The sequence below is a fragment of the Pyxicephalus adspersus genome, chromosome 2 (assembly GCF_032062135.1).
Source record: "Pyxicephalus adspersus chromosome 2, UCB_Pads_2.0, whole genome shotgun sequence".
Classification (NCBI taxonomy): domain Eukaryota; kingdom Metazoa; phylum Chordata; class Amphibia; order Anura; family Pyxicephalidae; genus Pyxicephalus; species Pyxicephalus adspersus.
This window is the reverse complement of record NC_092859.1, coordinates 52422327-52448890: the sequence shown is the minus strand read 5'-3', so window position 1 is coordinate 52448890 and position 26564 is coordinate 52422327. Positions and strand designations below refer to the sequence as shown.

Genomic DNA, 26564 nt, shown 5'->3' with positions numbered 1-26564 from the left:
TAAATTTGCCGTGTTTTGCCACACCCCCTTTTTTACCACCCGGCTATAGCTTCCTACCACCCGGCTGAAAAAAATTTCTGGGGAGAACACTGTCAAGTAATTAGCCGTCTGTCCTCTGCACTACAGCTTACAACCTCCCCAGTTTCTCTTTATCTGTACATGTGCCTGTCTAAACATCCTCTGCACATAGTGAGAGTGAGACTATGTCCAACTTAGGGGAATTTCAGAGTATTTACCACAGCCAAAGAGCAGAGTAGTTCCTGGCTATGACATTGACCTGCCCTTTGCTATTGGTCCTTTATAGCTTCACAGCTCCCTTGCACCAGTTGCCCATTGATACGTTTGGCCTGCCTAGTGATTTTCTGAGCCTTCCTGACTACCTATTGTTTCCTCTGTCCTTCTTTTGAGGGCTCTTGGTCCTCTGTCAATCCTTCCAAGATGCACTTTGTGCAGTAAATTCCTGGGGCAATCATGTGCTGGGATGGTGCAACTAGCCTCCTGTCAAGAGTTCAGAGATTTATTGGATGAATTTGCGCATGGTGAGCACTGGCAATAGGCAAGGGTCCTACAATTAACATATATAAAAATATTAGGACAATTTTAATTTGATTTTTTTTAATTAATACTACTTAAAGCAGAACTAAACTTTGTATGTTGTAAGTAGGCGGGTTCATGATTGCAGGGGACAGGCGATATCCCTTTCACAATATAATAAGGGTATTCTAGCGATTTACTATTCTAGTAATTTGGTAATACATTTGTATACTTTTCTTAGTCCTTACGTCTGAGGAAGCAGGTGTTGGTCTGTAAAACGAGTCATGAATAAATTGTACAAAATGGAACATTTAACTACTGGTTCTAAATCTTGAAAAAGTTATACATTAAATGAGATATGTTACGTGGACCATAGGCAAATTTTCTATGATATTAGTATCTATTCCATAGATTAAACTGATATAAATGTCTGTTACACTCACGGCACGCATGCCTATACATACACACCACACACTTTAGAAGTTATTTTTTAAATATACTTTTTACATAATTATTTTATACTCTGTACTTTATTGTGTATCAAGTAATCACAAACTAATTTTGATTTCTACACAAGAACAGAAGTACTTTTGATCCTTCAGAGTTTCTCATCCTAAATAGTAATCTACAAAGTATCAAAAATACCTATCTACAGACTATTCAAAGAAGTGAAATCACAGCATGTATTAACAGTTACACATGGGCAAATGTTTTCAGTGCATTGTAGAAATTTGCATTTTTCCACACCCAATTACAGAGGAATTTATTATCAAAATTGATCCAGACTTGTCCCATGATGTCTGATACTTTATTAGCTAAAGTGGACAAAACTATTTTTGATTGTTAACAATGTAAAATCACAATAATTAGTTACAGTTCTGGCATACAGAACTACCTAGACAAAATTCAAGTTCTTAAATTCTACTACTTATTGAAGATTAGTGACAGAACAAAAGATCCTCCCTTCTTGGGACTGGGTGAAATGGTGCCTAGTTTTTCCTTTTATTGTGAATGGGAAGGAAGGGAAATAGTTAGGTGGTAGAGAATTGATTTAACAGTGTAGGACAGATAAAATATGCCTATTAGACCTCTGACCAGAAAGTAGTTTTTTAAAAGGTGTTAACAGACATGTAAAGTGACTTTTCGGGGTAGTGAACAAAGACCGTGGGATAACTGGAGTGCCCTCCAAAAGTTCAATGGCAATGGGAAGTTTGGGGAAGTAATCATATCTCTTAATAAGCAATGGTCTTGACTGAAAAATTGGGAGGCACTAAAAATATTTAGCATGAACTAGTGAATCATGAAAAAGGGTTAGAGAAGACCCTTTGGCAGATCTTCCAATGGTCCGATGTTTGAGCTGGGGCATAGATGGTATAAATATCAAATCATATGTAAAGGTACAGAGCAAAAATATTGCCCAAACAACATCTATTGCTTTAACACCAATCTATGATTCTGACCAGGAGGGAAGCTGCAGAGTAGAGAGAGGGGTCAGAAATGCCAAAACCCCCTACCAATTTATTATAGAGCATTAATATATGACTAATCCAAGGATGGTGATTCCCTAAAATAAGTTTGAGAAGAAATGAGTCAAACAGTTTAAAATAACACCTCGAAATACAAATAGGCAGACTTTGAAAAAGGTATATAAACCTACTTATTACGTTCATTTTTACTATCTTGATCTGACCAAACCAAGGAAAAAACTCCCCAGCTCAGTAAACCAACTTCAGTTTTAAAAGAAGCGGCGTGAAATTCACCTTGGAACACTGGAAATAAATCTTGAGGTAGGAGGACTAAATGCATGAAAAATGCTTTGGGTAAAGAATTCATTTATTCAGTTCATTGCCTCTGATTAATCTTAAAATTAGAAAGCGATGGGGAGTTCACTAAGATTAGGTAAGGGAAATCAGGTTGGAGTTCACAAACATGAGGTCATCAGCATATGCTGCAATTTTTTGATGGGACCCACCCATATTTATTTTGCCTTTATGATATATTAAGGTTGTTTTGCATGGCTAAACCTACATAGCTACCTGGCTATATTTTGCTATTTTTAATCTTGTTCTTCATATGCATATTCTTAATATTGTACCTACATAAGTATCTAACAGCAGCGTTGTGTATATAAGGAGGCATATAATTTATGTGCTGGTATATATTTTGTGGGCTTGAAAATAACACTGGGGAACAATTTTAAACAAATTTGTTGTTTACTTCAATTTTTAAGCTTATTTACACTAAAATAGGTATACTGATTCTGAAAGTGCAGTTAGTTTTCTTCTATTACATCAGTTTTTTTTCTCTACCGCTTAATAATGCGATTACTATAGTGTGGATTTGTATAGGCTATTCAAGACAGTGTAGTCAGAGGTTGTGCGCTGCTCTACGTAGTGAATACGCAAAATTTAATATTTTCTACTTACACACGTATTTCCTTTCTTTCAGATCATGTCTGGCTCTGCTGTTTCCCATCGTAAGTGCCTAATGAACTCTGATTCATTTTGGTATATCTGTGGCAGTTTCACCATTCCCAGTCAAAGGGTGAACATGAGCACATTTGTGGAGCAAGCCTATTTGGCATATTTCAAAGTTAAACTTGGTGATCAAGATAAGTCTTGGGCCCCTAATAAGGTGTGCAAACAGTGTGTCGAGGGTTTACGGAAGTGGCAAAGGGTAACACGTGATAAAATGCCATTTGGTATACCTATGGTTTGGCAAAAGCCAGGAGATCATTTCAGTGACTGTTACTTTTGTATAGTTAAAACTTCAGGATATAACAAAAAATAGATGTAGCATAAAGTATCCTAGTCTACCATCGGCTATACGCCCAATGGATCATTCAGATGAAATCCCAGTGCCGGTTTTCGTTACACTACCCTTTCTTGAAGAACATAATTATGGTGATTATGTAGGTGACAACAACGATGAAGAGTTTGAAACTGAAGAGGACTTTGTTTGTAAGGTATTTGATCAGCATAAGTTGCGTGATTTGGTACGTGAGCATTTGAGTGATTTGGGACTATCGAAGAAAGGCTTCAGAACTCCTAGCATCAAGACTGCATGAGAAAAACTTACTTGAAAAAGGAATGATATCATACTTTCGAACCAGGGAAATTGCATTTCTGCAGTACTTTAGAACTGACAGTGGCTTTGTGTATTGCCATAACATACCTGGTTTAATGGAGGAATTGGGAATTCCAATCCATAATTCAACTAAATGGCGACTATTCATCGATAGCTCAAAGCAGAGCTTAAAGTGTGTCCTCCTTCACAATGGCCATATATTTGGGTTAGTCCCAATTGGCTATTCAGTTTCTCTTTGTGAAGAATATACAGACATGAGGAAAGTCATTGAGTTGTTGCAATATCTGGGTCATCTGTGTTGAACTTAAAATGGTATGCTTCTTTCTTGGTCAGCAATGCGGCTACACCAAGTATCCCTGTTATCTGTGCATGTGGGACAGGAGAGCTTGTGAGAGACATTGGGTGGAAAGGAATTGGCCTCCAAGATCTGCCGTAAAACCAGGTCATCCAAACATTCTTCATGAGCCACTTGTTGATGGAAAGAATATTTTCCATCAACCCGCCTCTGCACATGAAACTGGGTCTGACTGACAAAAATGGAGGGTACCCTGAATGTGATAGCAAAAAACCGGGGTTGACCACTCAAAACTTTGTAAAAAAACAAGTGTAAGATCTAACTCAACAAAAAATGTGTTCCTCTGTGTAATTGTTAAACTAATTTTAAGTATTAGGAAAATTTTAGGTAAATATGCATTTTTATTTGTAAACGAATACATTGCCATTTACCTGTAATCCCAGGAATATGCAAAGATACCATGGAGGAACATCTTCTATCTTATAAAGCATGTCCATTTCTGTTGTTTTCTTTTCTGTTGTTTCGTGTGTGGAAACATCATTTTTCTGTCAAAAGTAAACGGCAAAAGTAAGTGGGAGTAACATCATGAAAACAAAGCTGCAGTTAACCATTAAAAAAATTACCTCTTTGCATACCAGAAGCTCTACATGGTATGTACCAACCCATATGTAGACTGCTGCTTAAGGATTCCATTTGTGCTCATCCTATCAGTGCAAAGGATTTATAAAGTAGAAATGGAAATAGTTGGAATGCTTCCTACCGGTCTGACTGTTCCTTTCTAGTTTTTTTCAATAGTAATTCCTCCTCTGCCACTCCCCTCCTTTTGGTGTTCCTAAACTTCTCTGCACACCTCCTCTTTTCGCAGTCTCATAGCCTCCTTTAGTTTACAGGACCATCTGTCCACCCCTGACTTGTCTCCCCCAGTCCTGGATAAGGTTTCATGCTGTCTTTCATCCATCTCATTATCGATGGCTGACAGATTTCTTAAACTCAACCTGGATAAAACCAAATCTCCCCCCCTCAAATTCCAAATCTCCCCCTGACATATTTCTAACTCTTAACAACACTGGTATTCATCCCTCCCCTCAGGCACGTTGTCTTGGCATTGCCTTCTCTTCTCTTCTGCCCTCTCATTTACCCCTCATATTAAGAACATTTCCAGGTCCTGTCAATTTCACCTACTCAACATCTCTAAAATCTGCCCCTGCTTGTCCTCAGAGACTACCAAACTCCTTGTACATGCTCTTATCATCTCTCGTCTGGACTACTGTAACATCCTCCTCTCTTGTGTTCCACCAACCTGACTTTCTCCACTACAATCTATTATGAATGCTGCAGCCAGACTCATCCATCCTTCCCACAACTCCTCTTCTGCTGCATCTCTTAGTAGTGCTCTTCATTAGCATCTATTTCACCTCAGAATCAAATTCAAGCTCCTGTGCTTTGCGCCTAATTGTGTCTACAGTTCTTGTGCCACTTACCTTTCTGACCTGGTAAAAATACTCCCCTAGCTGCTCTCTTCGCTCCTCCATTGACCTACTACTGATTTTCTCATTCATAACCTCATCACACGCACAGCTCCAAGACTTTTTTTGAGCTGCCACAACTCTCTGAAATGGTCTTCCTTGTTTTATTTGACTTGCTCCTATTTTCTGCTCATTTAGAAAAGCACTCAAAACTTCAAACTTGCCTACCAATCTTCTCCTGTCTTTCAAAACTCTCACTACTTCTCTCTATTACATATCTCCCCTCCTATTGTGTGTTACTTCCGCCACCTTCGGGGCAGGGACCTCTCCTCCTCCTGTGTCACTGTCTGTATCTGTCTGTCATTTCCAGTCCCTATTTAATGTACAGCGCTGCGTAATATGTTGTATATAAATCCTGTTTATTATTATTATTATTATTATTATTATTAATAATTATAATAATAATTTCGATGCTAATGCTATTATCAGCAGTCTTTTTAAAGCATAGTAACTATTCGGAAAACTATAATTCATATCATTAATAGAAGAAGTGGGGATTTTCATCTTCTGTTATTCAGATTACCAGCATTGTTTGAATGTGTCGATGAATAAAATTAATCCACATGTCTTGATTTATTAACCGACAAAAGACCAAATATTTTGGGAAATGGCCACTTAGGCCACTTTAATGTCACAACCCCCCCCCCCCCCCCTTTTTACTTTATATTTTACCAGACATGTACATTAGCATAATACTATCAAAATCAAAACCTAAAACAGTATTAACAATGGTATAGCAATATTATAACAAAAGCAGTATACTCATAATATATATACAATAATATAACAGCATCATATGACAACACCATATTCCAAGTATAACATATATTGGTTGCAGGTCCTCAAGGGGACCTGTCATACAACCATGCCAATTTTAATTTGGTGGGGGGAGGGGGACTACATCACCTGTATGTTACTGCTCCCAGCCGTACCATACTACCACAGGCTCAGGGAAGAAACCTTACTGGCAACCCTACTTTTACCACTACCAAAACAACACACCTTTTTATTTTACATTGAGGAGATTCCATACCAAGATGACTCTCCCAGCTGTTTATCAACCCACTTAATCCTGCCCCCTGAGGACCTCAACCGCCACAGCGTGCAAGGGATCATTTTCCATTGGCAAGCCCCCCACACCATCAGGGCCTACTGAATACCCTCTCCCAAACCTAAAACCCACATGCCATTATGAATAGCATTCAATGGACCCCCATCTCCCCTCAGATATTGCCATGTCCCCACCTTTAATTCCCTGTGGTGAATCACCATGCTCCCACTATGGACAACAAAGTGACTTACTTCCTTGTTAACCTTTGTCCTTGCTTTTTTGAGCCTCTCCACTGACCGAGCCACCCTCCACTGTGTCCGAGCAATTATCTCAGACCTTAAAATAACAATCCCTTGGAATGTAGTGCTAAGCAGAAAAAAAATCCCACTTTATATGTCATCCCCAGGTCATCCCCCCCTACATGCAACACTAGAATGTCATCTGGTCAATTATGCACTTTCAGCGCCACCCTACTTAAGAGCATGCCAGGCACACTGATCCAAGCCAACTTCACTCAGCATACCCAACTGCCATCTGTTAGGGCCAACATCAACTATTCTAGCACCCCAGTGCACGTACAAATGCCCCACTATTCAAATAAGGCATTGAGCAACCCCACCATCCTTCCACCCTTCCACCACCCCCAATTTGATACAGAATCCTCCTCCCATTTGATTTGTTTTGATCTACGAATCCACAAACTCACCCACGTCTTTCACTACCACATCCCCTAGCAAGATCCCCCCTGGCTAGTCCCTACTGAGGCTAATCAGCTTCCCCACCCATAACGAGACAACAAATGCTATTGAGTAAGCAGCTCAGAACAAAAACACTTCCTGTGGAGACAAGCATGGTCACCAGTAGCTGTCTATTGCATGAGGCCCTCCGTCTCCTATAACTTTGAAGGGCCTGCGTAACCAAGAAATCTACACACCCAGTAACCTTCAAACATCAAATAATCTTCCTAAACCCACGGTTCCCCCAAATCAGCACACAAACTTATCCAGTCCCACCATACTGCCTCATAAGTGCCCTCACTAACTAATCCACTTATCAAACCTGAAAAGGTTCCAGCACAAGCTTATATAGCATCGCTGGGCGTGGCCACCTGCACGCCTCTGCCTCTGGAGCCAGTTCTCAAAACACGGACCACGAGACAGAGCTTCAGCAATACGATTGGTAACCCCAGGAAAGGACACAGCCTATATAACCACATTCAACTGCATACATCGAAACACCATGTACTGCATCAAATGAATAATCAGCAACGGGCAAAGCAGAAAAATGGTTAAAAGTCTGTACCACCCCAAATGTTTACAATGGAAACGTACCTTCTTGCCACTGCCACCACCATGGGGAAATATTCCAGCAAAACCAAATTTTAAGCAGTCCATCCATCCTACACTCCTCCAGCCCTACCACAGCGCCTGACAATGCCACTGCATCTGTAAAAAGCTCCATATCTACGCTCGTCACTAGTTCCTCCAACCACAATGACCTGCTGCAAAAACACATTTCACACACGCAGATCTTCCGTCAACTCTTGTGCCAACCCAACAAAATGCAAAGGGGCCTGGCACCATGCTGTAGCCACCGCCAGGCTTCATGCAAATATCCGTCCCACTGGCAGAATTCTGCAGGCAAAATTTAGCTTCCCTAACAGGGTTTGCAAACTAAATTTTTGCATTGCAGCAAAAGGCATGAGGCTGATTCGATATCTGCCTTTGCTAATAGTGCCCCTTCCCCAAAACACTGCACTTATTTAATCGCCTTATCAAATGACGTATACAACATCCTTATCTGCAATGTATTAAAGATAGGAGTAGGGAATTTTTTTGGTAGCACCCCTCATGGGATACAGTAATTTCAGCAACCATGTCATCTTTATCAATGCTGTACGCACCAGCCAGGATATTTGATACCTCTTCCGGGACTTAAGCCAGAAAGGCTCTGGGACGTTGGCGACATACAGGGTATCATAGGAAGGTGTGAAATATCCCTAGGTAATAGAGATGACAGTCCTCCTATTTAAATAGGAAGAAGGCTTGGATAGTTGTCACTATTGCTTAATACCTTACATTTATTAAGGTTCAATTACAGGCCTTTTGAACTTTTGAAATTTTTGGAGAAGAGACATAAGGTTAGCAGTGACACCAAAGGGTTGGATATACATAATAGTACATCATCAGCAAAGAGGCTGAGTTAGTGGGAAGTGCTCTATTTCGATGCCTATAATGTCTGGATGGTCTCCTATTGCCTGAGCCAGAAGCTCCATTGCTAACGCAAAAGGCAATGGCAAAAGAGGGCAACCTTGTCTGGTGCCCTTGCCTATGAGGAAATAGGGGGATCTATGATCTATATAAAAGAAATGCTGGTACCTTCTTAGCCAACAGCTTAACATTTAGGTTTTGTAATAAAATCGGACGATAGTTGGACCACAAGCTGGAATCTGTGTTTGGCTTGGACAACATACATATTGCAGCTTGCAGCAAACTAGCTCCCAGGTCTCCCCCTTGCAGAACAGCATTAAAAACCTGTTCTAGGTGTGGCACTAGATCTGATCTACTGCCACCTATTAATGTTTTGTAATAGGTGGCAGTAAAGCTATTTGGGCCTGGGCGTTTGTTGCTCTTGAGACTCTTCCAGGATCTCTACTTGCTTAATGGGAGATTCCAGAGACTCCACCAAGGAGATAGGGAGCTCAGGTAGAGACAATGTGTCAGGAAATTCAGCCATGGTCGTGCTTTCCAGCGTATGCAGAGGTTTGTACAGTGCACTCAGCCTTTTACAAAATTCCAGTAGAATTTTCACTGGGTTACTTGTGAGGTCTGAGCCGTTGACCTTACAGTGATAGAGGGTAAAGCAGCGATCTGGTTGATGCACCCTTCTTGCAAACATTGTGTGGGATGTCTTGCTGTGAAAGTAGAATTTGTTTTTAGTCCATCTTAGCGTTTTTTTAGCCAGAGATACAGAGCATAAACTCTGTAGTGTCCTAACAGGCCTCTAGGCGCCTTCCCACATCCCTTGTAGGGGTAGCAGTGAACTGAGTACGTAAGTCAGTGTATTCTCTTTCCAACCATTCAATTTGTGTATCTGCTGTTTTTTAACCTGGGAGGCAAATCAGATTGAGCGGTCTCTAATTACCAATTTGTGGGCAGCCCATAGGGTTGCACTTGAAACCTCAGGGGTTTGGTTTAGGGAAAAATAATCAGAAAGTGCAGCCTGAATTTTATGACACACTGTAGGATTACTTAGAAGGGAATTGTTCAGCAACTAAAAGAAGTCTGGTTTGGGGAAAAGTTAGGAAAAGGTAGCCATGACCGCATCATGGTCAGACTATGAGATCGCGAGTATATAGCAGGATGTCACTAGGGGGAGGCTCGTTGTAGAAAAAAAAAAACACATTGTTTGCAAAATAAACCAAGGTTGTGAGCTTTAACTGCAACAGGAATGCATTTCATTAGTGGATTGGCCTAAATGGATTGTGCCAATGGTTCTTGGTTACACATGTGGGATTGGAGAGAGTAGGCAACCTTGTCTCGCCCTGTTAGATGTAAAGAGTAGACAATAGAGCATTGTCAGATGTATATACCGATGATGATGAACAAAATGAAATTGTGGAACATAGAGCCGTAGCTATTATTGGACCCGAAACTTGTATTTCATTAAGGTCACTCAAAGAAATAGCTAATTTACCCTTTGAAATGCCTTTTTGTCATCTAATGGTAAGAAAAGTGCCAGAGTTTCTGAAGTTTCAGTTAGACCAAGTAAATCAATATTTTGCCTTGTACCAATTGGGGCTTGACAACTGTTAACAAGCTACACTTTGTCTGTTTTAATATGAAATGGAGTGGTTTTTGTTACTCTTAAGCTAGAGCTTTGGTGTAAATTTTAATGCCTGTGTTTAATAGAGGTATAGACATAAAGTGTATAGTTTAGGAAGTATAATCAATACCGCTTCTAACATTTCTAGCAGGATGGATGAAGCAGAATTATACAAATCTACAAGATACAGAGCAAAGGTTTTTTAATATGTTTGATATTTTTCTGCTGTGAACCCATCTGCTCCTGGAACCTTAATGGTAAAATGTTTGCAAATTACCGTGTGAACTTTCTGAACTGTAAATGGTTTGTTATGAAAATACATTTGATGGAAATTTAGAATGGAAGTTTAAAAAAGCTCAGAAATCCGTCTCTTGAGTCTCTACAGGGTAAACGAGCCTCTGGGTTTTCCTTCAGATTGTATAGAGCAGCGATGGCGAACCTATGGCACGCGTGCCAGCTGTGGCACGTGAAGGCCTTGCAGCTGGCATGCGGGAAGGTCCGCAATTAAGATATGCGGCAGAGCAGAGGACGAGTGTTAGAGAGATTTGTGGCCTGCTTGGAAGAAGTTAGGCTATTTATGAACGAAATTAAAACATTATAAATTGCCAATAAATTGAAATGAAAACCAAAGGATTTTAATCAAATTGATTCTCTGACAATACAAAGATTCCAAATGATGTTACATAGTTCAGGCAACTTTATAAAGAGTTTTTAGATACTAAAATCTTGTTATTAAGGTTTAATTGACGTGCTGGCACTTTGAGGAAATTCTTTGGTTTTGTGTGGCAGTTTGGGCACTCGGGCTCAAAAAGGTTAGCCATCACTGGTATAGAGAATTATAATATTTACTAAAGGCATCAAAGATACCCGGAAGATAAAAAAAAATTATGAAAAATTTTGGTGTCTAATGAAAAATACATTGTTCTGGCATTGTCTCTTTTTAAGTTTGTTAGCTACTAATTTGTTTGCTCTGTTGCCTTTACTATAGTATTTTAATTATAGACTTTGAAAAACGTTCTTCTGGTCACCAATTAGGAGGAGGCAAAGTTCTCTTTTACACTATAATAATTCAGAAGCTACAGCTGAAGAAAAAAAACACTCATTACATTTTCTTGTACTTTCTTACTTTAATTTCTGGTACATTAAATTTAATCTGTATCTCTCGTATGAATGCTTTGTGTGTACACCACAACATGGAGGGGCGCCCTGGGTATACAGTATTGAATAAAAAAAAAATGCATTTGCATTTGCAAATAACTATGCTTGCTGCTTATTTAGGAATGTGCAGGAAATATTTTCTTGTCAGCTCAATTTTGCAACATGCAAAAGTGCATTGCACTATCTTCTGGACCTTTCTCTAAATCAGGGAAGGGAGAACCTGGGATAGTGATGAACAGGTGATAAAGAAGGGACTTTGGCCTGTTGATTCATTGGAGTGGATATTGTGGACAAATAAGCCAAAGGAACAAGATCTAAGGAGTTATCCTGCTGGGATCTGACATATAGCTAGAGATATGGCTCTGGAGATTGTATAATCCTCTGGTTTAAGCTTTAGACTGTGAGTGATAGGCTGAAGGATCTCCCATAGGACTTTGATTTCCCACAGTTGGCTTTCCAGAAGTGGGACACAACTTGCACACAGTAATTAAAGACAGTGTTGGATGGTAACGTATGCGGATGAACAATTTTCTTAAAGAAGGTCTTCACCACAATGAAGGCTGAGGGAAGTCCAAATAGAGGAATAAAATGTGCTATCATAGAGAATCAGTCAACCACAACCACAGTTGTACAAAAAGCATTGAAGGCTAGTGAATCAGTAATAAATTCAATGGAAATATTAGTCTAGGTATGCTCAGGAGTAAGAAGCTAGAGCAAAGAACAAGGAGGGGAGCTTTTAGGCACCTTGTGCTGGGCATATTCAATGCAAACAGACACAAAATGAAACACATTGCCCCTGATTCATCAAGCAAAATCGGATTATCGGTCGCGCATTCGTATTAGCGATCCGGAATCGTGCGCGATCGCGCTATTCAACAACCGGAAAAGCTCGCGCACGGAGCCGCGCTTATCCGACAGCTTTTTACTGGCGATCATGCATCACCATTGTGCTTAGATCCTCCTTAATTGCGCAGCTGAAATGTAATTGCCTTAATTGGCAGATTCGCGACCCCTATTGCGCATGGCAGAAATCCGGCCGGCAGATTCAGGATGCGATTGTACGCGCGCCCTCGAGTCCCGGACCGCGGTAATCCGCAATCGCTGGTCGCGCGTATTATCGCGCTTCCAGCGATCGCGGATTTTAATGATGAATCAGGGTCATTGTGTTTCAAATTTGAACACTAATAATTGCAATGGAACAGGTCAAAAGTTTTCTGTTGTCTATAATGCACAACAAACTTGAAGTCATAATCCCCATCTGAGAACTGAAATGTGCTGGGCCTACCAAACAAATGACTAAACCCAAAATAAAAAAAAAACACTTACCTTTCCCGCAGATCAGTCTATCTGTCGGAAGGTTTCTTCCATCAGGTTCCGCGTCGTCCCAGTATCTCTATTCGGCCTGGCGAACATCTTTTCTCTTCTTCGGAGTTCTTCTTCCTGCATCACCCGATCTGGAACTGCACATGTGTGAGATCTGCAATTTTTTTTCCATTGATGAAAGGGATACTTCTGCACTTGCCCAAGATCAGGGCATGTGCAGAAGGAGCAGCGAAGAGCATCCTGGGATGCAGGGATGCAGGATTTAGGTATCCTGGAAGGTTTTCTGAGGTTGGAGGTGCTGCACACTTTTTTATTTAAAAGAGCCATGAAAACAATTTGAACAGGGTCAATGATGAAGGCTAGCCAATGATCCTCCTTTTCAAATTGGACAATGCATCATCCTTAATATTCTTGAAATCTGGGTGGTAGGTAGGTAGGTAAAGTATCAAACTTTTAGAAAGAAAGAAACCACAAGGCTTGAACGGGATTGAGGGATTAGGTGGTCTGCAAATTTTGTAGGTTTTTGTTATCAGTGCATGTTGTCACAGGATAAAGTGCTCCCTCAAGGAAGTGATGCCATTCTTCTAAGGCAAGTTTAACTTCAGGTAACTCCTGATTCCCTATGGAGTAGTTACTCTCAGCACGATTCGGTGATCTGTGTCCTCATGAGCATTATTTATCTTTTTTAACATCACAATGGAGGAAGGGAGTAATATACAATTGCCTGTGTAGTACATGCTACAGAGGAGTGTGCTTAGAGAAACCAAAGAGAATTAAAGTGGGTTAGACTATGCAATTTCTGTACTCATCTGATTCCTGAAATTGTCTCCAGTAGAATAACATATTACAAAAAAAATTCTGCAGAATCATGGAGGGCAACAGTCAGGTCTTCTATCAATATAATTTCATTGACATTCAGTACCCAGGGTAAGGGCACACGTGTTCAGGCAGCGTTGTGATGAAGAAAGAAGAGAATCTGTTAAGTACAATCTGTAAATGTTTGTGTGATCTCCCAGACTTTGGACCAGAAAGGTTGACAGACAAGGCATGTCCAGAAAAGATGAAGTATTGTCCCTCTATCTCTACCACACCTCCAGCAAGTATGTGGGATTGTGGGGAAAATTCTATGCAGCTGCTTGGAAATTTATTGCAAAACCAAGATTTATGGGTGAGACATGATCCTTAATTTCTGGTGAGATGAAAAGGTAACACTTAGTTCCATTTCCCAAGCCCTTACAAAGTTGGGTGTAAACTACTGTTTGGGGTGTTTAAACCAGTGTATATTTCTGAGAGCACTTGGAAAGCCACCCCTGTACCCATACATAGTTGCCCAAAGCTTGTCAAGGAGCGAGAAACAATTTTGATGGGTGAATAGAGTTGTAAAGATGTGCACTAGCTAGAATGCACTCCAAGGTGCCAAGTAAAATGGCAGATTAGGCGAAGCCAGCTCCGATACCATTGCCCTTTCCCTAAATAAAATCCTGGGCTCTACAAAGCTTACGTAAAATCAAAATACGTAGTCCTGGATACTCAAGGCCAGAAGAGAAAGAGGGAATGCCAATGATCAGAATCAGAGGTGACCAATGGAAAGAGAGGATCAAGATGTAAAAGAATTTGGAGCATATACGCCAGGAAGGTCCAATGGAGGGGTGCTGTTTGATCACATGCAGTGCAGGGGATTTCATTCAGGGCACCAAGTGTGATAGAATGCTACTGAAAGATTTTTACAGAGACACCAAGTTTTTACAAATATCATATCAACATCAGTCTTCTACTCAGGTCAGGTGTGCTGCCACATAGTATGCAAAATAATCTGGGATACCCAAGCCCCCTGCTGTTTTAGGAAGATTTAATAACCTGCACCGGCATCTACTGTTACAAATAAAATAAAAAAATAAGGAACTGATTGATTTGAGGAAAGAGGTGGGGGGTCTCTATAAGGCAAGTTTGGAACAGGAATAGCTGAGCATTCATCTTCAAAATTTGAATACAGCCAAATTAGGTAAAAGTGACCCTAACCCATCTATGTAGTTCAGACCATAATCTAGAGAGAAGGGGTGTGCAATTCAATCAAAAGACATAAGACAGGTATAGGAATACCCAAAGATTTAAGTCCAATCTCTGTCCACTTGGATGATTAAGATGAGGAAATCACATTTAAAAAGTGCATCGAGAGACTAATATTCAGAGCTTTCAATTTGGAGTATTTTTTTTTTAATTAGACAACATCCCATAGTCCCTGAACTCCTTAAGAAGATTGGGGAGGGACATGATTGGGTTTGAGACAAAGAACATCAGATTGGCACGTCTTCTGGTGTGAGTTTCCTAACTGCAGACCCATATTATTTGGAATAAATCTTATCGAACATAACAGGAGATCCAAGGCCAGAAAAAGATCAAAGGAGATAAGGGGCAACCCTGACATGTACTATTTATTATAGGAATTTGTTCCAAGCCATAGCCATTTACCCTGACACTGGCCGATGGATGTTGGTACACTGATAAAATTCAAGAAAGAATGTTCCATTCCATTCTGATATGCCACAGGGTAGGATTCATAAAGTTCCAGTCTACCCTGTCAAGCTTTTTCAGCATCAATAGACAGTAACAGAGCCTGTGTGCTCTCCTATTTAGCTGTATGAATCCAAATGAGTGTAGCAGGAATGGTAAGGCTTTTTGATTATTCCACTAAGGAGACAACTAAAAGTTAATATTTTTTAGCAAGTTAAATACAAAAACATGGAATAATGAATACATATATTGTTGATGTACAGAAGAATTTATGAAAATTGTCTTAGTATGTGCCCTTGTGAACATCTTGTGACCTGATAAGAAGAAAATTAGTCATGACCTGATGGGTCATGAGAAAAGAAAGCAGCTGGTAATATACAAAATATAATCTCATACTAACAATTACAAGTTTTTTACAGTATAATGTAACAATGAGGTTTGGTCAAAATGAGCTAGCAATAGTCATGTAACGATTAAATAGGTTAAGATCAGTGTATAATTGTTAACTCCAGATATCATAGAATTGAGTGCTGATGCTCAGATTTGTGGATACGCGTAAAGAAATGCCATTTTCCCCCTGCCTCACTTCCTGGATGATATGAAAATGAGAACTCCCTGGGGTAAACAGAATCAAAGTGTTTTTTGTTGTTCTTTAACCCTTACTGCACCTGTAGCCCCAAAAGTACTTTCACCTTGTTACACTGAGTACCCATGGTCCATTCTCTTTCGTGAGGGCATGAAACCAGCTTGTTCATATTGTTTCAGTTTATGCATAAGCAGTTGAAATCCAAGGGCTAAGTTCTTCATAAATAATTTGAGATCTAGGTTGAGCAGAGATTGTCCTAAAGCTTGCCCACAGAGCTGGAAATTTGCTCCCCCTTGGATTTACTGGGATATGCGCTTCAGTTGGTAACGCCTACCTTCCACAATCATGTTAAATGCCTTTAAGAAGTGGGGGGTCAGTAGTTCTAGGAAAGTCTTGCAGTAGCCCAAGATAACAATATCCAGCCCTGGGGCCTTTCCCATGAGGGTGGAGCAGATCTCCTGTATAGTTCTTTCATTAGAATGGCAGCCTATTCCCGTTCTACACTGTCAAGAGAGGGCATACCAGAGTTGACTAGATTAGATCTGATTGTTTCTTCCTTTGTAGAGAAGTAACTTGGGAACACCAATCAATTTTCTTTTTGTACTTCCCGCACTATTGAGGAATCACAATCTAATGTAACATTGTTACAGTTTGAAAACAGGTTCACCATTCTGATTCAATATCCAGCTGGGCTTCCCCCATTAAACATGCTGCCTACAGTCCCAATCAATTACTGGATTATGCTTGCGTAAGGATGGAAGACTCAGAATTAAATGGGATGAAGTAATGTTCAGCAGAAAGAAAAATTTACCATTTCCAAGTTGACAAAACCCACCTTAACCAAAACCTTCTGGTTTTCCTTGCTGCAAAAAAGAATCATCTATAGCCAATACACATAATGGTAGGTTAAGAACTGGAATTCCAAGGGAGCTGGCCAGAGATATAAATTCATAAAATTACTAGCAGCACTACTATCCAGGAATGCCTGGAAATGCTCAATGGAAGTATCCAAGTCAATTTTAACAGGTAATAAGAAACAATCAGTTTTCCGAGGAAATACCTGCTTGTGGGTTTACATGGGCTCACTAGGCGCTGAAGTTTCCCTAAATTTCTTATAAGAATAGGATCGCACAAAGTGACCAGATTCTCCGCGACACAAACATAGCCTTTTGGACCTCCTCCTCAACCTCTCTGCGGCTGACAGCCTGCAGGAGCCTAACTGTATTGGCTTCTCGGTCAAGAGGGGGGTGGGCTAGGTGGCGAGTGGTCTGGAAGGTGCAGAAAATCTCTCCATGCAGCGCTGCATGTAGTCTGCAGTCAATACTAATGGACAATTAGTCTCAGTCAAACAGTCTGGTAAAGGGTGTTTGACAAAAATATCCTTAATGGCATTGGATATGCAAGGCAAAATTGACTTCTGATCACTCGTTCCACTGCTTCAAAGGTAATGGCAGAAAGTGTCACGGAAATCACCTCATCCATTGGAATAAGGGCCTAATAAGATATACTTTTTTTTTAATCTTTTGGACACTTCTACTATACAATTTCATTTTTAGGTGCTACAATTTGCAAGTTAAGTTTTGATACAGATTTGCTTATACAATATTTGATCATTTTTCCCACATTTGGGTACTCACAATTTTGTTATGGAGTGCTTTTCTCATATTGGGATTTATTTTAATGATATTTACTTTTTTGTTTCTAATATAACTCTCATTACTGTTTTGAAGTCATGTTCTGTTCTGACAACTTTCTTTATTCTTTCTTAAAAAAGTTGATACCTTGTTTCAAGCCTTGCGCACCCACTAAACCTATTTGCCATTATGTTCGCTTTATGTTCTATGGGAAGCGTGGAAAGTTATACTCCACTGTCTACCTGTTTACTTATTTCTTATTTCATATATGCCAAGCAAAACACAACCAGGTAATATTCTGAGGTCTAATGGTTATTATTCTATCCATTAACACCAAGGGCCTGAATAGCTCACAATAATTTGCCACTGTATGGTCTACAGCCTAAACACTATAAATGCAATATTATAAGCACACAGGAAACACATATTGTGTGCGACCTGGTGTTCTCCCTGCAGCAAAGTAGTCCAGTGGCCACTAGGGTCACTGGCCCATCATCCCTTGCAGCGAGCTCTGGTGAAGTACAGGGGACACTTACACTCCATACAGTTATCTCCCTCCTTTAAGGGGAATAACAGACATGGGTTTTTCTGGGGACCCTGCCAGTGGGGGTGGAGGAATATGTCTCTGACTTTAATCGTTGGAGTTTTGACAGTGGAATGATGCAGCACTGGAATGATGCAGCACTCCAACACCAATTCCAAATTGGGCTTTCTTAGCAGTTTAAGGATGAACTTGCCCAGGTGTCTGGCCTGGTAACTCAGTAGTCATATCCAATCCTAACCTGTATTTCTGCTAACCATCAGGAATTTCTGAGTTTTGACCTAATCCCATTTCTTTTGTTCTCTGTCATCCTGGGCATACCTTGGCTCCAAGCCTATAACCCTCTCAATAATTGGACCAGGGGTCCAACAATGTCTTAGGTGCCTTCCAGGAGAGGCAGGATTAGTAGCCAGCGCACAAGAGGAATCCAGGACTCTGTCTGGGGTGAAGTTAACATTTCCCCCTAAGATTACAACCCCCTCCCTGAATTCTTCTAGGATGTGTCAATGGCTGATGGTGTGTAGAAGGCTGACCCAGGAAGGATCAGTATCCTCTGAGACTTATGCTTTGTCTACTTCCCGGTCATCATGTCTCTCTCTATGGTAATTGGTACCTACTTGTCACACAATCCTATGCCTGGTTACATGATATTAATAATATAATTAAATGACAATATAAGAAAGTGACAGGACAAGATAATGCCCAAAAAATAGATTATTATGGTATCTGCTCTACGGGATCCAGGGTGTGTTTCTTTCCTGGTTCTGATCATAGCCTAACGTTAAACATCTTGGATTTCTGGCTTCCTGCAGCTGCCTTTTAATGTCCAGACTACATTAGTGTCTCATGAACTGCACCTAGCTTCTCTGGTTTCTAATCCCTGCTTGTCCTGACATCCCTGACTGACACATGTCCTGGCCTCTGCTTGTTTTGATTATGTTTTTACCTCTCTTTTCTGTAGCACATACTGGCCCTTCTAATGTCAGCCATTGCCAGCCCTACCAGCTCAAGGACCACAATCACCTCCCATCCACCTCTTGTATTGGAGTGAGAGACAAGGGATACTTGTTTGTAATGGTATTTTTTATTTAAACTCAGGTAATCTGACACATACAGAACCGTCCCTTTTCTGCACATAAAATCCCACAAAACAGATGCTGTCTTGCAGATAAAACCTTCTCCAAAACCTATTGAATATATTTAGGCATGGTTTAAGTCAATAGAAGGTAGAGAGGTAAATTTTACCTTAGGGAAGTGTAAAACCAGGGATCATGTTTATGTGGCAGTTATAAGGATGACATGCAGGAAGATTTTCTGCCTGATTTTTTACTGAAGATGTTTACAAAGTTCCAGAAGTTGTAGTCCCAGGGTGAGCATGTTCCTTAGGAGAAAGGTATGCTATTTAACTTGCTCAGTGGGTCGGAGCCATTCCAATGGCACACACGACTCTCTTTAAGTCTCTCTTGTGCTTTCTTCTGGAAGCAGGTGTCAACCCTGGACATAGGGACACCAGAAGAGAAATGGGAATGTTTCAAGTCTGTTCTATACAAACACACTGAAAAATATATTCCAATAGGTAATAAGTTTAGGAGGCTAAAATTAAAACCCATGTGGCTCACAGCTAATGTTAAAAAAAAGCCATAAGGAATAAGAAAAGGACATTCCAAAAATATTAAAATTAAGGATCGCCTTCATCATTTAAAAACTTTAAAGAATATAACAAAAGATGAAAAAACAAGCTAAAATAGGCAAAATTCAAATGAAAGACAGATTGGAAAGAAAAGTAAGACAACCCCCCAAAATATGCTTTAAATATATTAATTGCAAATAGATCAGATCTGAGCATGTAACCCCCTTAAAGAATGTCTCTGGGTTGGGAACTGGGGATAAAGAAAAGGCAGATTTACTAAACACTTTTTTAGCTCTTTGTTCACAATAGAAAATGGCAGAGCTCAAGCCCAAATTGCTAATAGCGATGTCACTGCCTTAAATGAGCCACAATAGCTCAAAATTGATATGATTGAGAAACAGCTGGGCAAAATTAAGGTTTACAAAGCACCAGGACTTGATGGATTACATCCACGTGTCCTCAAAGAGATGAACTCAGCTATTTCAGAGCTATTGTTTCTAATTTTTAGAAACTCTTTAATCACTGGCATGGTACCAATGGATTGGCGTAGGGCCAATGTTGTTTCTATCTTCAAATAGTGAGCAAAGTCATTACCAAGTAACTATAGACCGGTAAGTTTAAGATCCAGAGTTGGAAAAGTCCTAGAGAGTTTGATAAAGAACCACATGGAGGAGTTTCCGCTAGAAAATAGGTAACAAGGAACTAAGTAAACAGGTAGACAGTGGAGTAGCAGTTGATATAGTGTACTTGGACTTTGCTAAAGCATTTGACACAGTACCCCACAGACGGTTAATATGCAAGTTAGGGTCAATAGGTTTAGAAAAGACAATCTGTAAATGGATAGAGAACTGGCTTGAAGATGCATCCAGGGAGTAGTGATTAATGATTCATACTCTGAATAATCTTAGGGTATTAGTGGTAAAGCATGCTTCATACTGTCTAGGGGGAATACAGAGTAGCCAGAAATAGAAAAAGATCTGGGGGTTCTAGTATATCATAAACTTATTATTAGTATGCAATGCGAAGGTACAATACCTAAAGCTAGCAAAGTACTTTCTTGTATTAAAAGAGGAATATACTGCAGAGACAGAGACATAAACCTGCCCTTGTACAAAGCATTGGTCAGACCACAGCTGGATTATGCAGTCTTGTTTTTGGCACCAGTTCACAAAAGGGAAGGGCAACTAAACTAATAAAAGGAATCATGGACACTCAGCTATGAGGAGAGATTAGCTGAACTGAATCTATTCTCCCTTGAGAAGAGACCTTTAAGGGGGGATATGATCATCCTGTATAAATATATAAATGGTCCATAAAGAGAACTCTATTGCCAATTATTCATTACAAAGAACAAGAAGGCACTCTTTGTGTCTGGAGAAAAAGAAGTTTAAGCTCCGGATAAGGAAGGGATTCTTCACTGTAAGGTCTGTGAAACTGTGGAATAGGCTCCCACAGGAAGTAGTTTCAGCAACTACTATAGATTGCTTTAGGAAAAAGTTGGATGCTTTTCTAGAAACACAGAATATAATTGGGTATTAAGGCTTTGAAGTAAAAATAACAGAGACTGTTGATCCAGGGAACATCCAATTGCCTCATGGAATCAGGAAGGAATTTTTTTCCTCTGTTGAAGCAAATTGTACCAGTGTTTTTTTTGCCTTCCTTTGGACCAACTATGTCTTATGGGGGTTTTATATCTGGGATATGTTTATTTCCCTAGTGGTTGAACTTGTTGGACTTATGTTTTTTTTCAACCTCACCTACTATGTAACTATATAATACCAGAGCTAGTTTGAGCACATTACCTTTTATAGGGATATGCTTTTATTCTTTGTCATTTGTGAGGTTATGGGCTGCAGACAGGGGTGTGCCTCTGTGCATACCCTACAAGAGTTAGAATGTATACAGTTGTACTCATACATTTACATACCCTGGCAGAATTCGTAAAATGTGTACCATGAACGATTAGGCAAAACAAATTTAATTTACTTATAATATCCAAATTAAACTATAAGGCATCACAGAATAGCACAATCATGAAACAAAACAGCAATAAGTAAATAAAAATTATCCCTGTTCAAAGTTTGCATACCCTTCTAAACACTGTGTATTACTTAATTTAGCATCAATGATGGTATGTAGCCTGTCGTGATATATGTGGATGAATTCCTTGATTTTTTCAGGTGGTAGAAATGCCAGGTCATGTAAATTCTTGGGTTTTCTTGAATGAACTGCACATGAGATCTTCCCAAAGTGGTAAAAAAAGAGACTGCAATGGCTTTGACATTAATGAGAATACCAATGTCATATCCACCCTTAAAGACACAACAATAAAGACTAGAGTTCCTCTTATAGGCCTGTACCTAACAGTATGGACACTAGAGCATAAATACTTCCTACCAGGAATTTTCTCCTCATGAGATAATTCACAAGAACATTTTCCCTGATGATCTACTTAACATGTTGTGTTTTAAAAGTGGAAATTCCATGTGCCAGGTGTTGTAAAACTCAGGATCTGGCAGATAAATGTAGTGAAGTGGCCTGACATCTGTATGGCCTGAACTGTATTTTAGGCATACATGCTATAACATTCTTAATATTTCCATCACAAGGCTACAAAGTATTAGATTGCAGAAACATAGCCAGATCGATCATCATAACAATACTTTTATGACCAAGAATAATTTTTCTAGGCCTCAAGAAAACCCAGAAACCCTCTTTAGCATGTTCTTGAGAAACCACTATTTTCAGCTTGTTGGACTCAATTTGTTTGCACACCATAAAATCGTAGCTTGCAGAAATATAAATATGAGTCACAATGTGGAACATTCTAGGTGTGTCAAAGCACCTTAACCTACTTAAATATACCCTCTCAGCCCTCCTACACCCTGCAGTCATTGTTTGGGTATATCAGTCACTCCTCTGTATATTGGCCTAGAAAAAGCCATGTCAACAATCCAGAGGGAGCTTTCACACAGAAGTCATCATTGTTGGTATGCATGGCAACTTCAGAAACTGTGAATAACAACTAGACTTTGAACAAACACCTGGACTATGGCAAACAGACCCTTGCTTGATTAGATTGTCGTTGTTCTATTTTATTGCACATTGTTTTTTTTTTCTCTTTATAAGTTTGATTTTTCTGTACATGTTTATGCACTGTGTGGTTAAGAGACAGAAAAAGACTTGCAGGGAAGTTTGAAAAGAAGGATTTAAAGGGCTATTGCAAGTGTGCAGAAAGTAGGAGCAAGCCAAGCCATTTAGAATATAGTTCCAAAGAGCCAGGGCAACCCTAGAAAAGTGTCAAAGTCCTGCATGTGACGCGGTTATAAATGAGAATGTCATTAGTCATTAGGCATGTATTTTTGGTCAGGTCAGAAAGGTAGGTGGGACAAAAGCTGTGGAGGAAATTGGTTCTGAGGTAAAGCTGGAAGCCAGTGTAGAGAATTGTAAAGAGAGACGGTAGATGAGAGGTGGTGGGAAGGTTGGATAAGTCTGGCTGCATTTTTTATGATAGATTGTAGAAAAGAGAGCCTGGTTAGTGGAATACCAGAGGGGAGAACTTTTCAGTAGTCAAGATGAGAGATAAGAGCCTATACGAGAAGTTGGTGGTCTTTGGGGACAAGTAGCAGCATAATTTAGAGATATTGCATAGGTGAAAGTAGAAGCACCTGGAAACGTTCTAAATGTGACATAATTAAAGCAAGGTTTGACCATTGGGGAACATCCACAGGGAGGAGAGTGGGAGAGGAGAAATTATCATTGAAAGAAACCTGTAGGGAATGGTCAGACAGACAGGAAGCAAACTAAGAGAAAGCAGTGTCCCTGATACCAAAAGAGGTTACGATCTGGAGTTGAAAAGGGGGATCAACAATGTCAAAAGCAGAGGAAAAAGTTGCCTTTTGAACAGGAAAGTTGCCTTCTGGAAATATGTTGTATTCATCTTGCCATCATTTTTACTAAGTTCCCTGTGCTGCTGTAGCTGACACAACCCTGAACATCAGAGACCCACCCTCATGCTTCACAGTAAGAACTGTGGTTTTCGACACAAGGCTTGTTGCATCCTATTTAAACAAAGGAATTAGTGGTCAAAGCATAAAGTTCAATTTTAGTCTTATTATCCCAAAAGGACTTTGTTTCGTACCTTTTCAGGCTTGTCTAGATGTGATCCCCTTGGAATACTACTGACAGGCACTTTGAAGACTATGGATATTTTTTTTATCCTTTTCCTGATTTGTAGAATAAAACATTTCCTTGCAGGTCCATTGACAGTTCTTTTGCTTTCCCATTGACTCAGTATCTATTAAAATCAGTACAACTTGAATTGACTATTTTTACATAAATATTTGGACAGAACCACAGGGATGGGTCCTGGACAGGCAGAAAATTTACACCAATTGTTTTAATTTTGCCCCAGAAGTAACTGGGAAAGGAGCAAAGGGTTAGTATGGCAAGGGTTGCATGCTTAGCAGTGAGTGTTCCAGTGTGCTGGGCTCTGGAATGTAAAGGAAGGTTGGGTGGGCCCTTTCATTCCCCCAAGGATCCTGCCAAAGAGAAAGCCTCAGTCTAACAGGACCTGGACTGGCAGGTGAAGCTTATATTCCAGGGAGCCTGGGAAATGTGTGAGCCCTGAGTTAAGATTGATGGCAGGTTATCAAACCTAAACCTTCGAGTTGGGTTCTATATCTGCATCTGAAATGGACTGGCAGCAGGAAGCTGCAGAAAAACTGGAGTAAGCTATGGTGGGAGTTTTTGTTTGTTTGACTGAATAAAAGTGTCTTTATTTTAGCACAAATAAGGAGACTTCCATTGGTTTTACAAACTGTGCCACATGCTGCAGAGGTTAATTCCCCCAGCATCACATTATCATTACAGTCAAAGAAGTTACATGTCTGGACACTCTCACTTAATTACCTATACCCGTAACATATGTGGATCAATTTGTGATATTATCTGCCCAGACATTTAAAATGGACCTATCGCTACATTTTTTCCTTTGTATAAAATGGTGGAGAACCCTTTAATATTAAATTTAAAAAAGTGGATTTTTTGTAATTGAAGGAGACACCCCTCCTCCTTTATCTTTACCCCCACATCAGTAAAGCTTGAATAGGAAGCCTACAGACTGCTCCTCCTGCGCATACCCGACCTCAGGTTTCCACATGTCAAGGTAGGTGTTTTTCTTTTCTTTAGTTCTGCTTTAAAGGTATGTAATTGATCAAGCCCATTTGGGTGATTTCAGTTATTGTTATCATTTATAAAAAAATATATACACACAAATATATAATGAATTGATTGTGGGTACAAAATGCCATTCAAAAATAGAATCACAGTTTATGGGTGACACCTAATGGCATGTCTTAAAATTGCATTTGTCGTTAGTTCTACAGATCAGAGATGTCAGACAAGCTGTTAGAAACAAACTTTACATGAGGACACAGCACTATCTACTGGTGACCAACAGTAATGCACAAAAGATCATAAATTCATAAGAGCATATTACCCAATATAACCAACACAACAGTACAAAATACTTTTTCTTAACCCCCTGGGCAGTCACCCCAGTCACGAGCCTAGTTTGGGGTAAAAAAACTTGCTGAAAGCGTTTACCCTGAACTAGGGGTTGCTAAAAAAAGAAAACAAGCATTATAGTGCAATCTGATTGTCATACAGAATTGTATGACAATCAGATTACAACTGAAAAAAAACACTTACACTGTCCCCGCAGCTCCTCCGGAGATGTCTTCACTCTTCAGTATTCACCTGGCGTGTGTAGAGATGATCTCCAGGGTTTCTTGGTGACGTCGGTACATGTATCGATGTGTGTGGGAGGCAGGAAAATTCAAATAATTTTGTATTAGATTCAATACAAAATAGCTGTATTGAGTCCAATACAAATAAATCTTTATATAATACATATATAGTTACACTATTTTTTAAAATATATACGCTACTGTACCGGTATATTACTTTTTACACATTTTTCTTAACAGATTTTTCTTGTTTTTTTTATTTAAAGTTTATTATTACATTTAATAAATTAAATAAATATTGGACATATTTTGGTGAGTTATGCCTAAGAATTATAGCCTACAATGTAAAATAAATTTCCATGCAAAAAAATGTAACACTTTTTGCATGGAAATACGGAGAGAATTAGAACACTCGGCGTTCGTGCACGCGTCCCTCGGTGATTCCTGATGACTTTGTTGTGTGCGCCTGTCAACGGGGGGTTTGGGGTGAAATTCAAATATCTTGTATTGGATTCAATACAAACTCCTGTATCCAATCTAATACAAAAATATTACAAAATATATTCATGTGGTTTTGTCTATAGGTATGTGAAGTTGGACTCTGTGCTGCCCTGTTTTAAAATTTAGCACAATATCGAGGTGTTTTAAAAAAAATAGTACTATATTGTATACAGAATTATTGCATTTTCAGTATTTTTGATTTATATATGCATTCTTGTTTAAGCTAATTTTTGATTTTTTAATTTAAGCTAAATTTTGATTTAATTTTTGTGTTTTTTATTTAATTTTATTAATAAATGTGTTTTTTTTTCATGATTGTGTGTTTCAAGCTTTATTATATTCAGGATATATTATATCCTTTATTATATTCAGTGAACAAATGTGATTTTATTTTCTTCCTGTTTAAATGTTTTAGAAACAAAAAACAATATATGCACATTCAGTAATTTATATTGTATATTCATATACCGTATTTTTCGGACCATTAGACGCTCCGGACTATAGGACGCACCAGGTTTTCCGCACGGGAAAACAAGAAAAAAAAAATTCATTTGATTTCCCCTGAGATCCAGCGTGCGGCACTTGTGCCCGCCCATGAAGGCGGCGCCGATC

The 26564-nt window shown here is 39.5% G+C and overlaps 1 protein-coding gene across 3 annotated transcripts in view; it reads right to left on the bottom strand.

Moving 5' to 3' along the window:
- SLC23A1 (solute carrier family 23 member 1) overlaps window positions 1–26564 on the bottom strand; it is a 144219-nt gene that overhangs the window by 87485 nt on the left and 30170 nt on the right. For all 3 annotated transcript variants that reach the window (XM_072400786.1, XM_072400785.1, XM_072400787.1), the window contains one exon: window positions 4348–4461. In XM_072400786.1, the coding sequence (XP_072256887.1) occupies window positions 4348–4413 (66 nt within the window). In that variant the 5' untranslated portion in view covers window positions 4414–4461. The remainder of the gene's footprint in view (window positions 1–4347; window positions 4462–26564) is intronic.